The sequence below is a fragment of the Callithrix jacchus genome, chromosome 1 (assembly GCF_049354715.1).
Source record: "Callithrix jacchus isolate 240 chromosome 1, calJac240_pri, whole genome shotgun sequence".
NCBI lineage: Eukaryota > Metazoa > Chordata > Mammalia > Primates > Cebidae > Callithrix > Callithrix jacchus.
The window spans coordinates 97,004,577-97,024,010 of NC_133502.1; the positions used below are offsets into that span (position 1 = coordinate 97,004,577).

At 46.0% G+C, this 19,434-nt stretch overlaps 2 protein-coding genes across 16 annotated transcripts in view; one reads left to right on the plus strand and one right to left on the minus strand.

Moving 5' to 3' along the window:
* Positions 1-3,116: 3,116 nt before the first annotated feature.
* LOC144581829 (uncharacterized) lies at positions 3,117-19,048 on the minus strand. Of its 9 annotated transcripts, none has more exons than XR_013533150.1 (7): positions 18,323-19,048; positions 17,955-18,116; positions 17,514-17,722; positions 14,486-14,550; positions 8,651-8,801; positions 8,147-8,335; positions 3,117-3,367 (listed from the first exon to the last, which is right to left on the minus strand). XR_013533150.1 is itself a non-coding variant. In XM_078367406.1 (2 exons), exon 1 carries the CDS (start codon positions 19,031-19,033, stop codon positions 18,356-18,358), a length of 678 nt encoding a protein of 225 aa, XP_078223532.1. In that variant the 5' UTR covers positions 19,034-19,048; the 3' UTR covers positions 17,975-18,106; positions 18,312-18,355. The 9 variants fall into 9 exon arrangements, 2 of the variants coding, with proteins under 2 accessions (XP_078223532.1, XP_078223527.1); XR_013533153.1 differs by having other exon boundaries at positions 17,229-17,730; XR_013533155.1 differs by having other exon boundaries at positions 3,228-3,367; positions 17,955-18,106.
* Positions 17,962-19,434, plus strand: part of GOLM1 (golgi membrane protein 1) — a 75,720-nt gene continuing 74,247 nt past the window's right edge. For 5 of the 7 annotated variants that reach the window (XM_035303402.3, XM_035303411.3, XM_078367330.1 and 2 more), the window contains exon 1: positions 18,536-18,691. The gene's annotated coding sequence lies outside the window, so the exon portion shown is untranslated. Of the gene's footprint in view, positions 18,142-18,535; positions 18,692-19,434 lie in introns of those variants that run through there. The other 2 variants (XM_054255174.2, XM_054255177.2) reach the window with 1 other exon arrangement.

Sequence of the window (19,434 nt, forward strand, 5' to 3'; positions counted from 1 at the left end):
TCCCTTCCTCCTTTCCTCCCTTCCTAAAAAAAAAAAAAAGTCTGTGTTTGCTTGGAAACTGCTTTTTTTAAATTAGGAACAGAGATAGTAACTCATGTAGTGAAGAAATTATGTCTATTTAATTCTGTGCTGTCATAACCACTTTTAGAAAGGTGCTTGCAAATAACAAAACACCCTATGTGGGTGTATATATGTATATTTTTTTTGGCGGCGGGGGAGACAGAGTTTCGCTCGTTACCCACCCTGGAGTGCAGTGGCGCGATCTTAGCTCACTGCAACCTCCGCCTCTTGGGTTCAAGTGATTCTCCTGACTCAGGCTCCCAAGTAGCTGGGATTATAGGAGTCTGCCATCACAACTGGCTAATTTTTTATGTTTTTAGTAGAGATGGGGTTTCGCCATGTTGGCAAGGCTGATCTCAAACTCCTGACCTCAGGTGATCCACTCTCCTTGGCCTCCCAAAGTACTAGGATTACAGGCATGAGCCACCACACTCAGCCCAACACCCTATATTTTATATAAATATTATACTATGGGCTGACTTGTGTCACTTCAAAATTTATATGTTGAAGTCCTTAGCCCCTCAAACCTGAGAATGTGTCTGTATTTGGAGGTGAGGATTTTAATGAGGTAGTTAAGGTGAAATGAAGTCATATGAATGGGCTCTTACCAAAAATGATCTTATAAGACAGGGAAATTTGAACACAGACATGCACAGAGGGAAAGCATGTGGACACACAGGGAGAAGGCAGCCATCCACAAGCCAAGGAGACGCCTCAGGAGAAACCAACCCTGCTGACACCTTGATCGTAGACTTCCAGCCTCCAGAACTCTGGGAAATAAATTTCTGGGTATTTAAGCCACCCAGACCGTAGTACTTTGTTATGGCAGCTCTAGCAAACTAATGGAAGTGCATATTAATAAATGATTTATTGGCCGAGTATGGTGACTCACGCCTGTAATCCCAGCAATTTTGGGAGGCAGAGGCAGGCAGATCACAAAGTCAGGAGCTCAAGACCAGCCTGGCCAATATGGTGAAACCCTCTCTCTGCTAAAAAAAAAAAATACAAAAATTTTCTGGGTGTGGTGGCATGCACCTGTAGTCCCAGCTAATCTCGAGGCTAAGGCAGAAGAATTGCTTGAACCTGGGAGGTGGAGGGCATGTATCTCTAGTCCCAGCTAATTGGGAGGCTGAGGCAGAAGAATCGCTTGAACCTGGGAGGTGGCAGTTGTAGTGAGCTGGGATTGTGCCTCTGCCCTCCAGCCTGGGCAACAAAGTGAAACTGCATCTCAAAAATAAACAAATAAGTAAATAAATAAATAACTTATTAAAAGATGAAGCATGGGCCAGGCATGGTGGCTCATGCCTGTAATCCCAGCACTTTGGGAGGACGAGGTTGGCAGATCAACTGAGGTCAGGAGTTCAAGACCAGCCTGGCCAACATGGTAAAACCCCGTCTCTACTAAAAATACAAAAAATTAGCCGGGCGTGGTGGTGCACACCTATAATTCCAGCTATTTGGGAGGCTGAGGTAAGAGAATCGCTTGAACCTGGGAGGCAGAGTTTGCAGTGAGCCGAGATCACACCACTACACTTGAGCCTGGGTGACAGAAAGGCACACTGTGGCCAGGTATGGTGGCTCAGTCCTATAATCCCAGCACTTTGGGAGGACTCTATCTCAAAAAAAAAAAAAAAAAAAGATGAAGCATGATTCAGTGACCTTTTAATTCTAAGCACATGATCTGTCATTTTAAAAAATGCAACATTGCATTGAAAACAAAAAAAAATGAATATGTTAAACAAATAGAACAAGTCACAAAGCAAGCTTCAGTTCCCAGGCTAGATTTCGCATTATATGATTCAAATTTCAATAAGTAGAAATTTTTGGTTTCCAGAGCATTGTTTCAAATTTCCCACTGAAGACATGTTATTCTTAAATTGGATGAGAACAAGCCTAATTTTAGCTCAATATCTACAAGAGGTACAGGCGCTATTGTAATTTGCAAAGGAAATGAGCTGGGAGATTTCAACAGCATGTGCTTAGGGAGAACACAGGACAACACAGAGCCCACAGTGACTGCTGGTGTGTTTATTAACCATCTCCTCATTTTCTGCTTTCTTTTCTTTTTTGAGAAAAAAAAAAAGAAAAGAAAGGGTCACTCTGTCAGTCAGGCTGCAGTCCAGTGTCATGATCACAGCTCACTATAGCCTCAACCTCCTTGGGCTCAAGCAATCTTCCCACCTCAGCCTCCTGAGTAGCTGGGCCTACAGGAGTGTTTTTGTATTTTTTTGTAGAGATGGGGTTTTGCCATTTTGCCCAAGCTGCTCTTGAACTCCTGAGTTCAAGCATTCCTCCTGCCTTGGCCTCCCAAAATTTTGGGATTACAGGCATGAGCCACTGTGTCTGGCCTTATTTTCTGTATTTTTGATGGTCTGGCATTTGGGGCCTCACTGGCTAGGTAGAGTCTAACCCTCTCAGGGATGACTAATTGCTAGAGATAGCACACAAGTTTCCTTTGATCTGAGTGTGCCTTTCATCTGAGTGAGACTTTCTTTTTCTTTTTTTTTTTTTGAGACAGAGCCTTGCTCTGTCGCCCAGGCTGGAGTGCAGTGGCACAATCTCGGGTCACTGCAACCTCTGCCTCCCAGAGGTTCAAGTGAGTCTCCTGCCTCAGCCTCCCAAGTAGCTGAGATTACAGGCGCCCACCACCATTCCCAGCTAATTTTTGTATTTTTGGTAAATACAGGGTATCGTCATGTTGGCCAGGCTGATCTCAATCTCCTGTTCTCAGGTGATCCAGCTGCCTTGGCCTCCCAAAGCGCTGGAATTACAGGCGTCAGCTACCGTGCCCAGCCACATTTATCTATTTCTGATTACTCCTAGGCTTCCAGAGGTTTCTCATTGTGGATATGGTCAAATTAGAGAATGAGAAATGTGAGGCCAGATTATCCCAGAGGAAGCCTAGGAAGCTGTGGGAGCAGGATTCAGGAAGACAGAAGATCCAGGTACCAGGTGTGGTCGTCACCAACCATCCTAACACCTCTGTGCAGTGATGGTATATCCAATCCCAGTTTCAACTATTCAACACTCAAAAGGCAAAACTCAAGAGAGAAAAGTTGCTGGGAGGAAAAGTAGGTTTATTCAGAGAGCCAGCAAATGGAGAGCAAAGTGAACTAGCATCCTTGAGTGCCATCTTAAGTCAGTACAAAGTTTAGGCACTTTTTATGTGGAGAGGAGGTGGAAGAGGAGGGGTTTGGGATCAAGAGGTGACCAGCAGGCCACTGCAGACATCTGGGTGCCAGCGAGGGTCTGAGGAGGCACTTGGGAACTTCTTTTTCCTTGGTCAGGTCACGATGCTCCTATAAACCTTTAACAAAACATAGTTAGTTGTTTACATATTTCTCCTTTAATCCCAGAGTTAGTTTTTAAAATTAATGCGATTGCTATGTTTACATATTATCTCAGTGCTCTAAAATTATCCTGGCCTATGTGCAAGAATCAGGGGTAAAAAAGGCCCTTAAACAAAAATGGAGTGAGTTCTGTTAGTTCTTTTGCTGTTTCACTGCTACAATGGCCTTTTGGAATTACAGTCGCCTCATTTAGCTAGGGCCTGATTTCATAACTGGAGGTCTTGGTGGATAGGAATCTTCAGGAGAAATATCTAATTTGGTCTGTATTGATGTCTTCAAGCATGAAGAAAGGCTTGAAGGAAAACAGGCTGTTCCTAACCTGCAGGAGAAATGGATCATATTAACCCGGAGCCCTGGAAATGCTCATTTCGGGAGCTGTCCTTCAGGAGGTCTCAATCACAGAAGGTCTTGCCTTTTAAGTTTTCTCATCTGAGAATGGCCTCAAAGGGGCAAAAAGGGTCTTGGGACTCTGCCTGGCAGCAAGTCCATCTTCAGCAGCCCATTCCCACCTCCCCTCACCCCTCCCAGTCTTCTTTCTTTACCCCACGTAACTCCGTTGGCCCCCTGCCAGCCGTGCTGTCCATATATGAACAGTGCTCTACTTTGGTGGAGTAAAAAAGGATCTTTAATTTTTAAAAAAATTATTACTCGTATTAGTACCTTGTGGCTCACACCTGTAATCCCAGCACTTTGGGAGGCCAAGGCAGGTGGATCAGTTGAGGCCAGCAGTTCAAGACCAGCCTGTCAACATGGAGAAACCTTGTCTCTACTAAAAATACAAAAATTTGCTGGGTGTGGTGGCATGCACCTGTGATCCCAGCTACTCGGGAGGCTGAGGCAGGAAAATTGCTTGGACAGAGGAGGCAGAGGCTGCAGTGAGCGGAGGTTGCACCACTGCACTCTAGCCTGGGCAACAGAGGGATACTCCATCTCAAAAAAATCCCAAAGTATTAGTATCTTGATATTTTTTTCTATCTCTAAAGGTTTGCTTAAAAATACACACATAGGCCAGGCGCGGTGGCTCACGCCTATAATCCTAGCACTTTGGGAGGCTGAGGCGGGTGGATCACGAGGTCAAGAGATCAAGACCATCTTGGTCAACAAGGTGAAACACTGTCTCTACTAAAAATATACAAAAATTAGCTGGGCATGGTGGTGCGCGCCTGTAGTCCCAGCTACTTGGGAGGCTGAGGCGGGAGAATTGCTTGAACCCAGGAGGTAGAGGTTGCAGTCAGCCAAGATCATGCCATTGCACTCCAATCTGGGTAACAACAGTGAAACTCCATCTCAAAAAAAAAAAAAAAAAAAAAAACCACACATATAGCCAGGCCCAGTGGCTCAGCCCTGTAATCCCAGCACTTTGGGAGGCTAAGGTGGGCAGATCACCTGAGGTTGGGGTTCAAGACCAGCCTGACCAACATGGAGAAACCCTGTCTCTACTAAAGATACATAATTAGCTGGGTGTGGTGGCACATGCCTTTAATCCCAGCTACTTGGGAGGCTGAGGCAGGAGAATCACTTGAACCTGGGAAGCAGAGGTTGCGGTGAGCTGAGATCGAACCACTGCACTCCAGACTGGGCAACAAGAGTGAAACTCTGTCTTAACAACAACAACAACAAATACGCACATCTATATTAGGGAGAAGACTACATAAACACTCAAAGACATAAAACAAAAATGATGCAACATCAGATATTCTTCAGGAAGGCAGTGAGGGTAGGATCCACCAGGCCCAGCCTCCCAAAGCTGTCCCCTCTGCTCCCCGCAGCTCCTCCACGGGTTAAGCTGGCTCCACTCTTGTATTCTTTCCATCATTGATTCAAACTCCATGTCCTTCTTCTTTGACTCTTTCCAAATTTCAAACTGCAGCCCTGATGGATTCTTTCTTGTAAGAAGGCTGCTCTTCCTGGCCAACCTGAAAAGCTTCCCAGCTCATTACCATAGCAACGGGAGCACGCTGCTGAAATCTGCAGCACCAAGTGGCTGGCAGCGCAGCCCCCACACACCATGATTCAGATGGTAGCCACCTCAGGCCGCTAAAGGAGCAACCTTTCCTGAGCTCATAGACATTAAAAATAGGGAATGATAACCCTTGAGCAATACTACTTGCCTCCAGACCTCTCTCTCCTGTGTGTGACAGGAGTGAGTTTTTCTCTTTCACTGCAGAGGAAAATCTAGAGATGGTTCTGTCTAATTCCACACAAAATAGTGACTCACTATACAGGTCAGGAGGACCCTCTATTCAGCGATCACCACCCCTCTGAGGGCTTAGACCTACCCTGCACCTCAGGACACTCACAACCGGGGCTATGGAAAGGGGGGATAGGTGAGCTGTTTGGGACCAAACACAATTTGGTGGCTGATACTGGCACGGTCCTCCCTCACAGTGCATGGGGTCTTCTGGCTGTGGAGGGAAGTGACCCATACCAAGAAGGAGAACGGAGGTTCTGTGGCTTAGGCAAGCACAGGGCTCACTCAGATGGTGACCAAGTGGGCAGCAGGCCCTGAACAGGCCTTGAAAAGGCCTGTGTCCAGTCTTCTTCTCAACCCAGGAAATCCTTTTTAGAGTCACTGCAGCCTCCAACTCCAGGCTTAAGAGACCCTCCTACCCCAGCCTCCTGAGCAGCTAAGACTACCAAGCTGCCAGCTAATTTTTTGTAGGGGGGTAGGAGTGGTCTTGCTTTCTCCACTGGCTGATCTTGAATAGACTTCTTTCAAGGCATTCCTTCAAAGTCTTTTTCTAACTACGTGAATCCCTCCATTTCCCCCTCATGCCCTTGGCCCTGGGGCTTTTAAAATTCAAAGACCAGTAATTAAACCTGTTTTTCTTTCTGCTCATCCCCAGTGCTGTCCATATGCTTATGCAGTGCACACAGACTGCCTAGTTAAGGGGATTATTTGAAGCTACTTTGTGCAGGCTGGTGGAGTCTATAGGTCCCTTCGTTTAATTTTATTTATTTAATTAATTTATTTATTTTTGAGACAGACTTTCACTCTTTTTGCCCAGACTGGAGTGCAATGGTGCGATCTTGGCTCACCGCACCCTCCAGGTTCAAGCAATTCTCCTGCCTCAGCCTCCCAAGTAGCTGTGATTACAGGTATGAGCCACTATGCCTGGCTAATTTTGTATTTTTAGGAGACACAGGGTTTCTTCATGTTGGTCAGGCTGATCTCGAACTCTTGACCTCAGGTGATCTGCCCACCTCAGCTTCCCAAAATGCTGGGATTACAGGCTTGAGCCACTGCACACAGCCAGTCCCTTCATTTTAAATGCGTAAAAATAAAAAGGAAACCAGTCATATTAAAAGACAAAGTGTCACTCTCTCTATATATATATGTTTTGAGACGGAGTTTCACTCTTGTTACCCAGGCTGGAGTGCAATGATGCGATCTCAGCTCACCATAACCTCCGCCTCCTGGGTTCAGGCAATTCTCCTGCCTCAGCCTCCTGAGTAGCTGGGATTACAGGCACGCGCCACCATGCCCAGCTAATTTTTATGTATTTTTAGTAGAGATGGGGTTTCAACCATGTTGACCAGGATGGTCTCGATCTCTTGACCTAGTGATCCACCCGCTTCAGCCTCCCAAAGTGCTGGGATTATAGGTGTGAGCCACCGCGCCCAGCCCAAAGTGTCACTATATTAAAAAACAAATGCGTGATATAGTAATATGTGTGCTTAATAAGATCAAGTTTTCTTATTTCAAATTGTTGATCTGCATACGTATTATTTTGAAACATGTGCCACCAATCCAAAGTGCTATGAAAATGTCTGTGTTTTCTATTGGTTGCAAAGTCGCAAATACTGTGGAAAAGGCCAGCTGTCTATGTTAAAATGGAAGGAAATGTTAGATTTCAGTTAGGCATTATACCAAAAACTGTGACGGGTCTGAGATTTTACCCTACTAGGAAGGGTAAAAAATTGGCATGCAACAGTTTCAGGGATGCTGATAGAAGACACAGGACTCCTGGGTCAGACATAAAAGACCGTTTGCTACAGCAACAGCAGCATCCAGAATATCAGCATTTGCGGTGGTTCTCTGAGCCCCATTTCCCACAGGGTCATGCAAAGATGGCTAGATGATCCCTGCACACACTGTGGGTTGCGTTACATCATTTATGTTAACATGTAATTGATGTATGCTTTTAAATAAATTAATCAACATTTACAATTTTTCTCAGTTTTAATTTCTGTCTTTTTTCTTTTTTTGAGGCAGAGTTTTGCTCTGTCGCCTAGGCTGGAGTGCAGTAGTACAGTCTTGGCTCACTGCAACCTCTGCTTCCTGGGTTCAAGCAATTCTCCTGCCCCAGCCCCCTAAGCAGCTGGGATTACAGGTGTGTGCCACCTTGCCCAGCTAATTTTTGAATTTTTAGTAGAGATGGCGTTTCACCATGTTGGCATGGCTAGTCTTGAACTCCTGACTTTAGGTGATCCACCTGCCTCGGCCTCCTAAAGTGCTAGGATTATAGGCATGAGCCACTGTGCTCGGCCTCAGTTTTAATTTCTAAAGTTAGTAGATTCACATGATCAAAAACTCTTTGGGTTCACTGATAATTTGTTTGTTTACTTTAAAATGTTGGTCTTGAGACTAAAAGCTTGAGGACATCTGTTTTAGATTATTACATTGCGTGGTTGGGAAGGTAGGCAGGAGGCAAAAAAAAAAATGCTGGCAATAAAAAAGCATATTAGATAATAATTTAAAAAATTTTAAAAGAAGGTTTTGAGGGAGTTGATACCTCGGGTGGCAGCATTAGGATTCTGTGACATGGGAGGGTAAAACTCTCTTCAAGACTGATGTCAAAGATACTTTAGAGGAAGGAAGCAACAGCATGGTAGGAAGGAACGAATCCTTCCAGCAGCCTGGTGAATCCAAGGTTAAATTTTTCCCTCCAATATGGAATCACTTTAGTTCCCACTAGACTCTCCTAGAAAGAGCAGAGGAAAAGGAAGAAATCAGAAAAACTGAACATCTGCCCCAAAGAGACTGAAATCAGCATGACAGGCTGGTTTACCGTCCTCTTCCCAACTCCACATCATTTCTGCATAGGAACTCAAGGGGAATATGAGCTCTATTCGATAAAAGAAAGCAGTAGTATTCTCCGTATACATGCAAGTCAGTCTCTCATCCTGTGCCATTGTAAACACCCGGGTTCTGGGTACCTAAATAACTGAAGTCAGGGCTTTGCATCTTCAGGCTTGCAGGATCAATGCTGCAGTTGCATAATCATTAGCAAACAAACCTTTGGCCGTGGCAGTGGTGGTTGGTGGTTGTGGTGGTTAGACCTCCAAAGGCGGAAACTCAGTCTCCAGAAGCCTGAGGTGGTAGACAGGGAAAACAGAAGTAGAGGCGCCCAAATGTAAAGACTGGAGTTTCCTTTTTTACGATTTTGCCTAAAATGAAAATGGAAGACAGGGGTGCATATAATTTAGACCTTTGGATGCTTGCCTTTCTCTATTTCCAGTCATAAAACCTTGACACATTGAACATAGCTTTTTTTTTCCTTTGCTTTGGCTCCCTGCTTCCTCACATTTTTTTTGTTCTCATTGTGTGGTTTGTTTTGTTCTCATTGCGTGGCTTCTTTTGTTCTCATTGTGTGGCTTCTTTTTTTGTTCTCCTTGTGTGATTTCTTTTTTGTTCTCATTGTGTGAAAAACACGGTGGGTGTGGGAAGATGCCCTTGGCAAAGAAAAGAGCTGCATCCCTTTCCACGCAACCTCCCCCTTCCCCCCATCGATCTCCATCCTTCCCCTTGGTCCCTGATTCACTGTGTCCCTGACATCTTTCCTTCTGACTGACTTCCACTCACTGGCCTTAGGAATGTGCTCATTACCAAAGTATCAATACCCTGCTGCCTGCTCTGGTTATCCATTGCTGCATAACAAACCATCACAAAATCGAGTGGCTTCAGACAACAATCATTTTCTTACTCTCCCTCTGGTTCTGGATGCTGACTAGTGCAGCGGGCCCTTCTGGCTCAGGATATCTCCTGCAGTTGCAAACAGATGGAAAACTCAGTGGCAGGGGGTGGTGACTCCAGAGCTGATGGATCTCTGTGTCTGGCAGGTGATGCTAGCTGTTGGCTGAGGCCACAGTTCGGGCTGGTGGACAGACACCCACAGGTGGCCTCTGCATGTGGCCTGAGCTCTGTCACAGTGTGGTAGCTCCTCACAGCAACAGGGAACCACCTAAGAGACAGCCAGGAGGAAGCTCTGCTACCTTTTATGACCCAGCCTCAGCCTCAGATCTTTTGTAGTCTGTCTGTAGTTAGAAGCCCCCACCAGATTCATGGAAGGAGACACAGACTCCAGTCTCAATGGAAGGAATATCCAAGAGTTTTGGGGTCAAAGCAAGGCTCCGCTTTCCCCTTGCCCTCCTTAGTTAAGTCTGGACCATTGAAACTTCAGCTTTACTAAGATATTAGGGGCCGGGTGTGGTGGCTCACACCTGTAATTCCAGCACTTTGGGAGGCTGGGGCAGGTGGATCACCTGAGGTCAGGAGTTTGAGACCAGCCTGGCCAGCATGGTGAAACTGCATCTCTACTAAAAAAACAAAAAAAAACAAAAAAAAACAAACTGCTAAGTGTGGTGGCAGGTGCCTGTAATCCCAGCTACTCAAGAGGCCGAGGCAGGGGAATTGCTTGAACCTGGGAGGCGGAGATTGAGGTGAGCCAAGGTCATGCCATTGCACTGCAGCCTGGGCAACAGAGTGAGACTCTATCTCAAAAATAAATAAATAAAAATAAACATAATTTCTTTTTTGAGACGGAGTCTCACTCTGTTGCCCAGGCTGGAGTGCAGTGGCATAATCTCAGCTCACTGCAGTCTCCGCACCCCGGGTTCAATCAATTATCCTGTCTCTGCCTCCCGAGTAGCTGGAATTACAGGCATGTGCCACCACTTCCACCTAATTTTTTGTATGTTTAGTAGAGATGGGTTTTCACTATGTTGGCCAGGCTGGTCTTGAACTCCAGACCCCAGGTGATCCACCCGCTTCGGCCTCCCAAAATGCTAGGATTACAGGTGTGAGCCATCGCGCTCAGCCAATATGAAAATATATATTTTAAAATTAGCCGTGCGTGCCTGTAGTCTCAGCTAGTCAGGAGGCTGAAGCAGAATTGCTTGAACCTAGGAGGTGGAGGTTGTAGTGAGCTGAGATCGCACCACTGCACTCCAGTCTGGGCAACAGAGCAAGACTCTGCCTTAAAAAAAAGAAAGGCTAATAGCAGACCTTCCCTCACCCTCACGCCCTCAAATAATTGTTAAAAAAACAAAAGTGTCCACACATTTCCAGTGCTCCATAGGTATACAATATCACCCTCAGCTGGGAACTACTGCTGTGTGTGTGTGTTCAATGCTTGTCTGTTTTTAAATTTTTTTGACACATAATAAATGTACAGTTTTCAGGGTACATGTGAAAATTTAATACATTCAGATATTTGTAAAGATCAAATCAGTGTGATTGGAAAATCTATTACCTTAATTAAATATGTGTCTTTTCTTTGTGCTAGGAACACATTCAAATTATTCTTTTCTAGCTATTTGAAATATACAATAAACTGTTGTAAACTATAGTTACCCTACTGGTCTATCAAACACTAGTTCTTAGTTCTTCTATCAAACTGTATATTTGAACGGTATTAGTCAGCCTGTCTTTATCCTTCCCTCTGTCCTTCCCAGCCTTTGGTAATCAGCAGTCTACTCTCTATCTTCATGAGATGCACTTTTTTTTTAGCCCTCACATTTAAGTGAGAACATACGATATTTGTCTTTCTGTGCTTTGCTTTTAACACCTAATATAATGACACAACCACCTCCCTAGACCAAGAAAACAGGACAGGTCCTCTCTCCCACCTACCTTCGATGTTCTTTCTTTCTGATGACTAATACTGGGCATGACTCATTTCAAAACCCACATAGATATGACCTCACCATGTCACCCTTGGTGGATGCCTTGTTTTTTTTTTTTTTGAGATGGAGTCTCACTCTGTCACCCAGACTGGAGTACAGTGTGAGTGATTCTCTGCTTTCTGAGTTCGAGTGATTCTTTTGCCCTGTCAGCCTCCCAAGTAGCTGGGATTACAGGCGCGTACCACAACACCCAGCTAATTTTTTTTTTTTTTTTTGTATTTTTAGTAGAGACAGGGTTTTTCCACGTTGGCCAGGCTTGTCTCGAACTCTTGACCTCTAGTGATCCACCTGCCTTGGCCTCCCAAAGTACTGGGATTATAGGTATGAGCCAACCTGCTTGGCCGGTGCCTTGATTCTTAACTCACGTTATGAGAATATCTCTCTGCGTGCAGTTTCATAAGACGAGAGGTCTCTGGGCACACACATCAAGGTAGGATGAGAAGAATTGGGTGTAAGTGCTCTATTCCACAGCCCATAAGTACATACTTGTGTGAAAAAGAATACACATCAAAACAAAGGACAGAAACCACTGAAATAAAATCGATGTTGATATTTCAAACTTTTAAAGAAATTTTTTGAGACAGGGTCTCACTTTGTCGCCCTGGCTGAAGTACAGTGGTGCAATCTTGGCTCACTGCAGCCTCAACCTCCTCCAGGGCTCAAGTGAGACTTCTGCCTCAGCCCCCCAAGTAGCTGGGACTACAGGCGTGTGCCACCACACTCAGCTAATTTTTTGTATTTTTTGTAGAGATGGGTTTTCCCCATGTTGCCCAGGCTGGTCTTAAACTCCTGAGTTCAAGTAATCCACCCACCTCAGCCTCCCAAAGTTCTAGGATTACAGGTGTGAGCCACCACACCACATCAGCCCCAAACTATTTTAAGTAAGTATTCTTCTTTGTCAAACATTATTGAAAAATAAGATATAGTTGAAGTATCATTGAGCTAGGCAACTTCTTAAGTTTGTAAGTTTACAAGTATTCTTAATATTGCTGCATAGTTAAAATAAACCATAAATCTCTCATTCCACAGTTATAAGCCTCAAGGTCAAAAAGCTAACCTATCTCAGAAGCCTTTTGAAGGAGGTGAGGGAATATTCAGAGAACAAAAGGCACTCAAGCATTAATAAAGTAGAAGAACCATTTTTCATACAACAACTTCATCTTGATGCAAAAACACACACCTTTCCCATGATGCAAAAACACACACCTTTCCCATATACGCTGGACCAGGGTATTACCTTATATTAGGTTGGTATAAAAGTAATGGTAAAAGCCACAATTACTTTTACACCAACCTAGAAAAAGTAATTGTGGCTTTTGCCATTACTTTTGCACCAGCATAATAAATACCAGAACTCACATCTTCAAACTGGTCCCCATAAGACAGGATATCCTTCAGTGTATCCTTTTTCTTCTCACCTGCTCAAGGAAACTGACAGGTATTGCACACGGTCCCACCCTGCCCCTTTGGCTGGCTCCTCTGCAGTCCTTGGCGTTTGGACCTGTCTCTAATGTGTACCCCACACCAACAAGAGCAAATGGTGAAGGCAGCTCTGCATCAGTCAAAAGATGTTATAGGTCTCTCAATACACTACGGCACCTCTTTACTCAGTGATGGGAGGCTTTTACATATGAAGATGTCCCTCAATTTCAAATTGCATTCAGGTTCATGACACCATGAAGGTATAATCACAGTTTTACAATCCCAGTCAATACAGAAGACTAAACACAGTTGAATGCTTAAAATTACAAGAGCCATCTACTCTAGAATGAGGATGGATCAAAGTCCAGGAATTTCTACTTTCTTTTGTACTACAACAACCTGAGCTTTCAAAGGTTTGGAACAATCAATAAAAAAACCTTCCAACACAGGATTTCTAGACAGCAAAAACAAAACGATGGCAAAAACCAAACAGGATACCCAGTTAAATCTGAATTTCAGAAAACAACAAGTAATTTTTTAGTATCTGTGCCATAGTACATTTGGGAAATAACTGTACTAAAACAATTATTTGTTGTTTATCTGAAGTTTATATTTAACTGGCAAACCTATCAGGTAACAAAAGGACTCTGTTAGTCAGGATTCTTTTGCCTGCTTGTTACAGAAACTCATTTCATACTGGCCTAAGTAAACTGAAAAATCAACAGGCACGGTGGCTCACCCCTGCAATCCCAGCACTTTGTGAGGCCGAGGCCGGTGGATCACAAGTTCAGGAGTTTGAGAGCAGCCTGGCTAACATGGTAAAACTTGTCTTTACTAAAGATACAAAAAATTAGCCAGGCATGGTGGTGCGCACCTGTAATCCCAAATACTCGGAAGGCTGAGGCAGAGAATCGCTTGAACCCGGGAGGTGGAAGTTGCGGTGAGCCAAGATCACACCACTGCACCCCAGCCTGGGTGACAGGGTGAGACTCCATATCCCCCACCCCAGAAAAAGAAATAAGTTAATTAGCTGACACAACTGATAAGTCCAGGGATAGATCTAGCTTCACATATGGCTTGATCCAGAAGTTCAAATGACATTATCAACACTGGGTATTTGTCTCTTTCTCCACATATAAGGCCCAGGACTCTATGTGGTGGCCGTAAACAGTTCTAGGACTACATTTTCCCAAATGGGCTGCCTTTATGGGAAAAAAGAACTTTTCTGTCTCAGTAGTTTCAGTGATTATCCTATAATGGAGTCTTACTGGACTAATTGGGTCATGTGCCTCTCCCTGAACCAATTACTATAGCCTCTAGAATTGGACGTTGTATCGGTTTCTTACAGCTACCATAACAAATTACCCACCCTGGATGGCATAAAACAATAGAAATTTACTCCCTCATAGTTCTGGAGGTGAGGCTGTGTTACCTCCAAAGACTCTAGCACGGAAACTGTTCCAGCTTCCTGTGTATGGAGACATCCTTGGCTTGTGGCCCCATACTCCAGTCTCGGCCCTCTGTAGTCACATTGCCTCCTATTTTCTGTTTCAAAACTCCCATTTCCTTTCTCTTATAAGGATACTTAAACGGTTTATTTATAGCCTACCCAGATAATCCAGGATAAGCACCGCCTTTCTCGATCCTTAACTTAATTACATGCTTTGCCATATAAGATAGTATTTAAAGGTTCTGGGGATTTGAGCCTGGATATATCTTTGGCAGGGGTCAACTGTTCAGCTTACCACAGATATTTAGGATTGAAAAGTCAGTGATAAATAGTTCTCCAAAAAAATGATGATGTTGGCACCTGAAAAAGAAAATAATGGATGCTGGAAAGCAAATGCAGCAAGATATTTACAACAAAGACTTTTTAGTCTGTTCAATTCAATTAATTTCATGCAGTTTACCCTTGAATAATTTAAGGGGTTAGGGGCACCCCCATCTCTGCACAGTTGGAAATCTGCATTTGACTTTGACTCCCCAAAAACGTAACTACTGATAGCCTACTGTTGACTGATAGCCTTACTGATAACATAAACAGTTGATTAACACATATTTTGTATGTTTTATGTATTATACACTGTTTTTTACAACAAAGAAAGCTAGAGAAAAGAAGGCAGAATTTAAGAGCAATGAACTAGGATATCTAGCAGAAGAAATATCTAAGCAGCAAAGCATTCAAGGTGCTGTGTGGGTTCTTTTGGCTGCTTACAGTAAAATTAGAGATAAATGATTAAAAGACAATTTTTTTTTTTTTTTAGAGAGAGGGGGTTTCACCAAGTTGGCCAGGATGGTCTCGATGTCTTGACCTCATGATCCCCCGACCTGAGCCTCCCAAAATGCTGGGATTACAGGCTTGAGCCACTGTGCTTGGCCTAAAAGATGAATTTATAATGAAAAAGGAAGCAGAAAGTAAAAATTTAAAAAATTTTCAGCCTGGCCAAGAGTGCAAAGGCATATTTGGGAGAGCCTTGTGAGGATGTAAGATCCTTGTAGGGATGTGGTCCAGTGAACCCCTTGCTAAAGAGATTACCTTTAGCAGGGAGCCAGGTGCTACTCATCAAGACAAGAAAGACCTCAATGGCACTTCAGAGATTTTTTAATGTTGCCCCTTCCATCACAGGCCCAGAGCAGGACCTTGAAGGCAAGGTTTCCAGAGAGGTGGCCACAGGGCCTCAGCATTTGCTACTTGGCACTGCTTCAAGTATTTGCTCCCGCATTCCAACACAGCCCTCCACAGCTGCTGCAGCTGTGTGGCTCAGGTGGGCCCAGGTGTTGCTTGGGCTGCTGTTCCAGAGGGTGCAAGTGGTGGGCCTTGGCAGTGTCCATTTGGTATCAATTCTGAAGGTGCACCGAGTTCACGAGCTGTGGGGCTATGGCAGCCTCCACCTAGATTCCAAAGAATGTACTGGACAGCCTGGGAACCCAGGCAGAAACTTGCCACAGGGGCAGAGCTGCCACAGAGAGTCTCAACCAGGGCAATGCCTAGTGAGCCATGGGAGGAAAGCCATGGCAGGGAACCACCACTAGGACAATGCCCAATGGAGCTGTGGGGCTGGGGCTGTCCTAGAGCCCCCTGAAGTGTAGAGCTACCAATGTGCAACACAGCTTGGAAGAGCTTCAGGCATGAGACTACAAACCATGAGGCTGTGACATGTCTGCGCTCAGCAAAGTCATACAGATGGGGCAGCCCAAGACCTTGGAGGCCCAACCCCCACCCCAGTATGTTTAGAAGGTGATACATAGTCAAGAAAGACTATTCTGGGGCTTTGGGATTTAATGTTGTTTTCCCCGTTAGGTTTTGGACTTACTTGGGACCCATCTTTTCTTACCTACTTTTCCCTTTTGGAATGTGAATGCCTATACTGTGCCTGTGCCACCACTGTATTTTGAAAGCAAATAATTTGTCTTCATTTCACAGGCTCATTGCTGGAAGAAATTTGTCTTAGGATGAATTGTGCCTTGTGTCTTGCCCATATCTGATTTAGATGAGACTCTGGACTTTCCAGTTGGTCCTGGAATTAGTGAAGACTTCAGGGCTGCCAGGAGCAGTGTCTCACACCTGTAATCCCAGCACTCTGGGAGGCTGAGGCAGGTGGACTGCTTGAGCCCAGGAGTTTGAGACCAGCCTAAGCCACATGTCAAAACCTCATCTCTACAAAAAAAATTAGCTGGGCATGGTGGCATGCACCTGTAGTCCCAGTTGCTCAGAAGGCTAAGATGGGAGAATCACCTAAGCTCAGGAGGTTGAGGCTATAGTGAGCCATGATTATGCCACTGCACTCCAGCCTGAGAGACAGAGTAAAAACACTGCCCCCGCCCAAAAAGAAGGCTTTAGGGCTATTGGGATGGAATAAATGTATTTTCCATATGAGAAGGATATGAACTGGGGTGGGGGAGCATAGAAGCAGAATGCTACGGTTTGAATGGCCCTTGCAGGATGCCAGTGCCTTGATATTAGATGTCCCAGCCTTCAGGACTATGAGAAATAAATTTTTTTTATTTATGAATTATCCAGTCTGTGAAATTCTGTTATAGCAATACGAAATGGACTAAGACATGAGGGGAAGGATGATAAACAGGAAAAACATGGATGTTTCCTTCCACCAACCACTGTAGCCCCTTGCACATGGTTTAATCAAAACCCAACCAACTGAATTTTTAGGGCCAGCAACTGATTCGGTTCTTTAAAGGTAAATTATGTATGTAGACATACATAAAAATGCATCTTAAAATTTTCAACTTTGTCATAAAGAACTTCAATTAAAATATAGCTCATTCAACAAGCTGCCTTAGCACCTAGACATATGGACCCGTTCCACAAAGTGTTTAAGAGTCTCTGAGTCACTCATTACTTGCTGATAAATTAAAGACTAATAAAGACCCTCCTGAGAGGCAAATGATATAGAAGTGACGGTCCACCAGTCTAAGAATGCAAACTATACTAAGAAAGCTAAAATGGGCAATAAAGGGAATTTCCTGTACCTGTCTTATTATGGTTATTTAAGCTCACTAGATGATCAAAGTGATGCAAGTCAAGTCTGCAAAACCAGGGCTGACACAGCCTCAGCTTCCGAGAGCTTGGGTCTGACTGCAACAGTTTAACACTTGCAGGTAACAAAAGTATGATTTTGGAATATAGAGAACATTCCTCTAAACGGGTCATGTATTGTCAGTTCCTAACTCAGCTAAGAGATTTTGGCTCATAAAGATACGTTTCCTGCAGTTAAGACGCTCCATGCTCAGGTGGCAGTAAGGTATCTTGATCACCTTTTTCAAGGTCACTCTTTGTTCTGGTTAAAACCAATTTCGGCTGTGAGCATTCCTTTAGGAGTTCATGTATTTACTCGTTTGTTTTTTTATTGTCGGGATTTGGGAGAGATGCAGAGGAAGGAGTTTCCTCTCCCAGACACCAGAGCTAAGAAGACGTGATTCTAGGAAAACTTCTCCATCTTGGCTGTATACTGTATTACAATTATCTGGAAAGCTCAAAACAAACAAAAAATATCAAGTTTAGTTTGAACTCTGGAGGTGGGACCCTGGTACCTAAATGCTCTAAAAGCGCCCCAAATTACTCGAACGTATGGCAGGTGCTACCAGAGTTAAGAACCATCTAGCATGGTTTCCCTGTATGTCATTAGTTTTGTGGCATCCTCTCCGGGAGGTACGGCCTCACAGTGCGCCTCAAACATCAGTGCGCCCGAGCGTCACCTGAGGCGCTGTTTCAAATGCAGCTGCCCAGGCTAGTAGATCACACCCGAAGGTTTCCAGGAATCTTCACTTTTTCGGTTGGAAGTAGTGGAAGGGTCACAGGCCAAGCGCTAAGGCCTAAGCAGTGACAACCGAGGCAAGATGATGGTCAACTGGAAATGCCTCGAAGGAGAAAAAAGACAATTTTGTGAGTACACACCCCCTAAAACCTGTTTTCTGTTGGCTTCCCCCTCCTCTGGGCAGTTTTGACCCAGACGACTTCATAAAGAAGGTGACGTGAGTGTGCCCAGGGGTGTGGCGCTGGGTGTGGGCTGTTCGGGAACATTCCCTCGGGGCGGAACGTGGGACGGGCGTTACCCCTCAGGTACCCTTTCCCCACCGCCACTTCTCCGCTCCGCTGCTCAGGCGCCAGCTCCCGCGCCCGACGGCGGGAAGGGGGCGCACGCTGGCGTTCCTGCTCTCGCCGAGGGGCGGCCGCTAACCGAAAGCGCGCACCGCGGAGCCGGGAGTCCGCGCGGCCCCGGTCTCGCCTTTCCGCGCTCGCGGCGCCGCCTCCTCCCTTCGCGCCGCCGGCGCTTCCCGGGGGCGGGGCCTCGCCGCTGCGGAGGCCGGGGACGCGGCGGCGCTGGGCGCTGGTAGCACGGCGCGGAGCCGGCCGGCTGCGGAGGGAGAGCGGCCCAGGCGGCCTCATAGCGGCGCCCCGCATAGCCGAGCGGCGGCCGGAGCCGCGGAAAGAGGTGAGTGGGCGGCGCGCGGCCCAAACCGCGGTCCCTCCCTTCCTCCCTCTGCCCCGGGCCCATGCCCCGTGCCCAGCGCCCCGAGACCTCGCGTCGGTCCCCGGACCCTCCCCGCGGCTTGCGCCGGGGCTGCCGCCTTCGCTGGCTGCGCTCGGGGCTGGCTCCGCACCTTCCCACACCGAGCAGCCTGCGGCCGCCGGGGCCCTTCGGCTCGCTCCCCAAGGCCGGGCGCGCGCCCCCCTGGCCCTGCGATGAGGGGTCTCGCGAGGATTCTGTGCCCTGCAGTCTCAGGCGATGCGGGGCCTTTCTTTTCGTTGTGAGCTCTGTCACGCGCGTCGGCATCCAAAGTCAAAAGCGTGCGCCCCCAAAGTCGCACTAGTTCCAGTTCTGCGCGGCGTGATTTGCACGAGGCGTGGAGGGTTAGTCGAGCCGCCAGCCTCTCCGCTCCCGCCGCCTCTTCCTCCCCTGCAGCCCCAGGCGCACTCCGGCCGCCGCGGGGTCCACGTTACCGCGGGGCCTCCTGGCTGGTGGCTCCGGAGCTTGGCATCACGTTCTCCCGCCGCGCCGCCAGAGCGCGGCTGCAGCCGGTTCTCGCGGATGCTCGGGGTTTTCCCGCATACCTGCGTTTCCACCTTTGCCAGCGTAGAGGTTCCACACAACTTTGCCCTGTTGTAAAAAATCACATCCTATTTAATATTTTGTTTGTTTTCATTCAGGTCCTATTTTATATTTTTAATGATTTG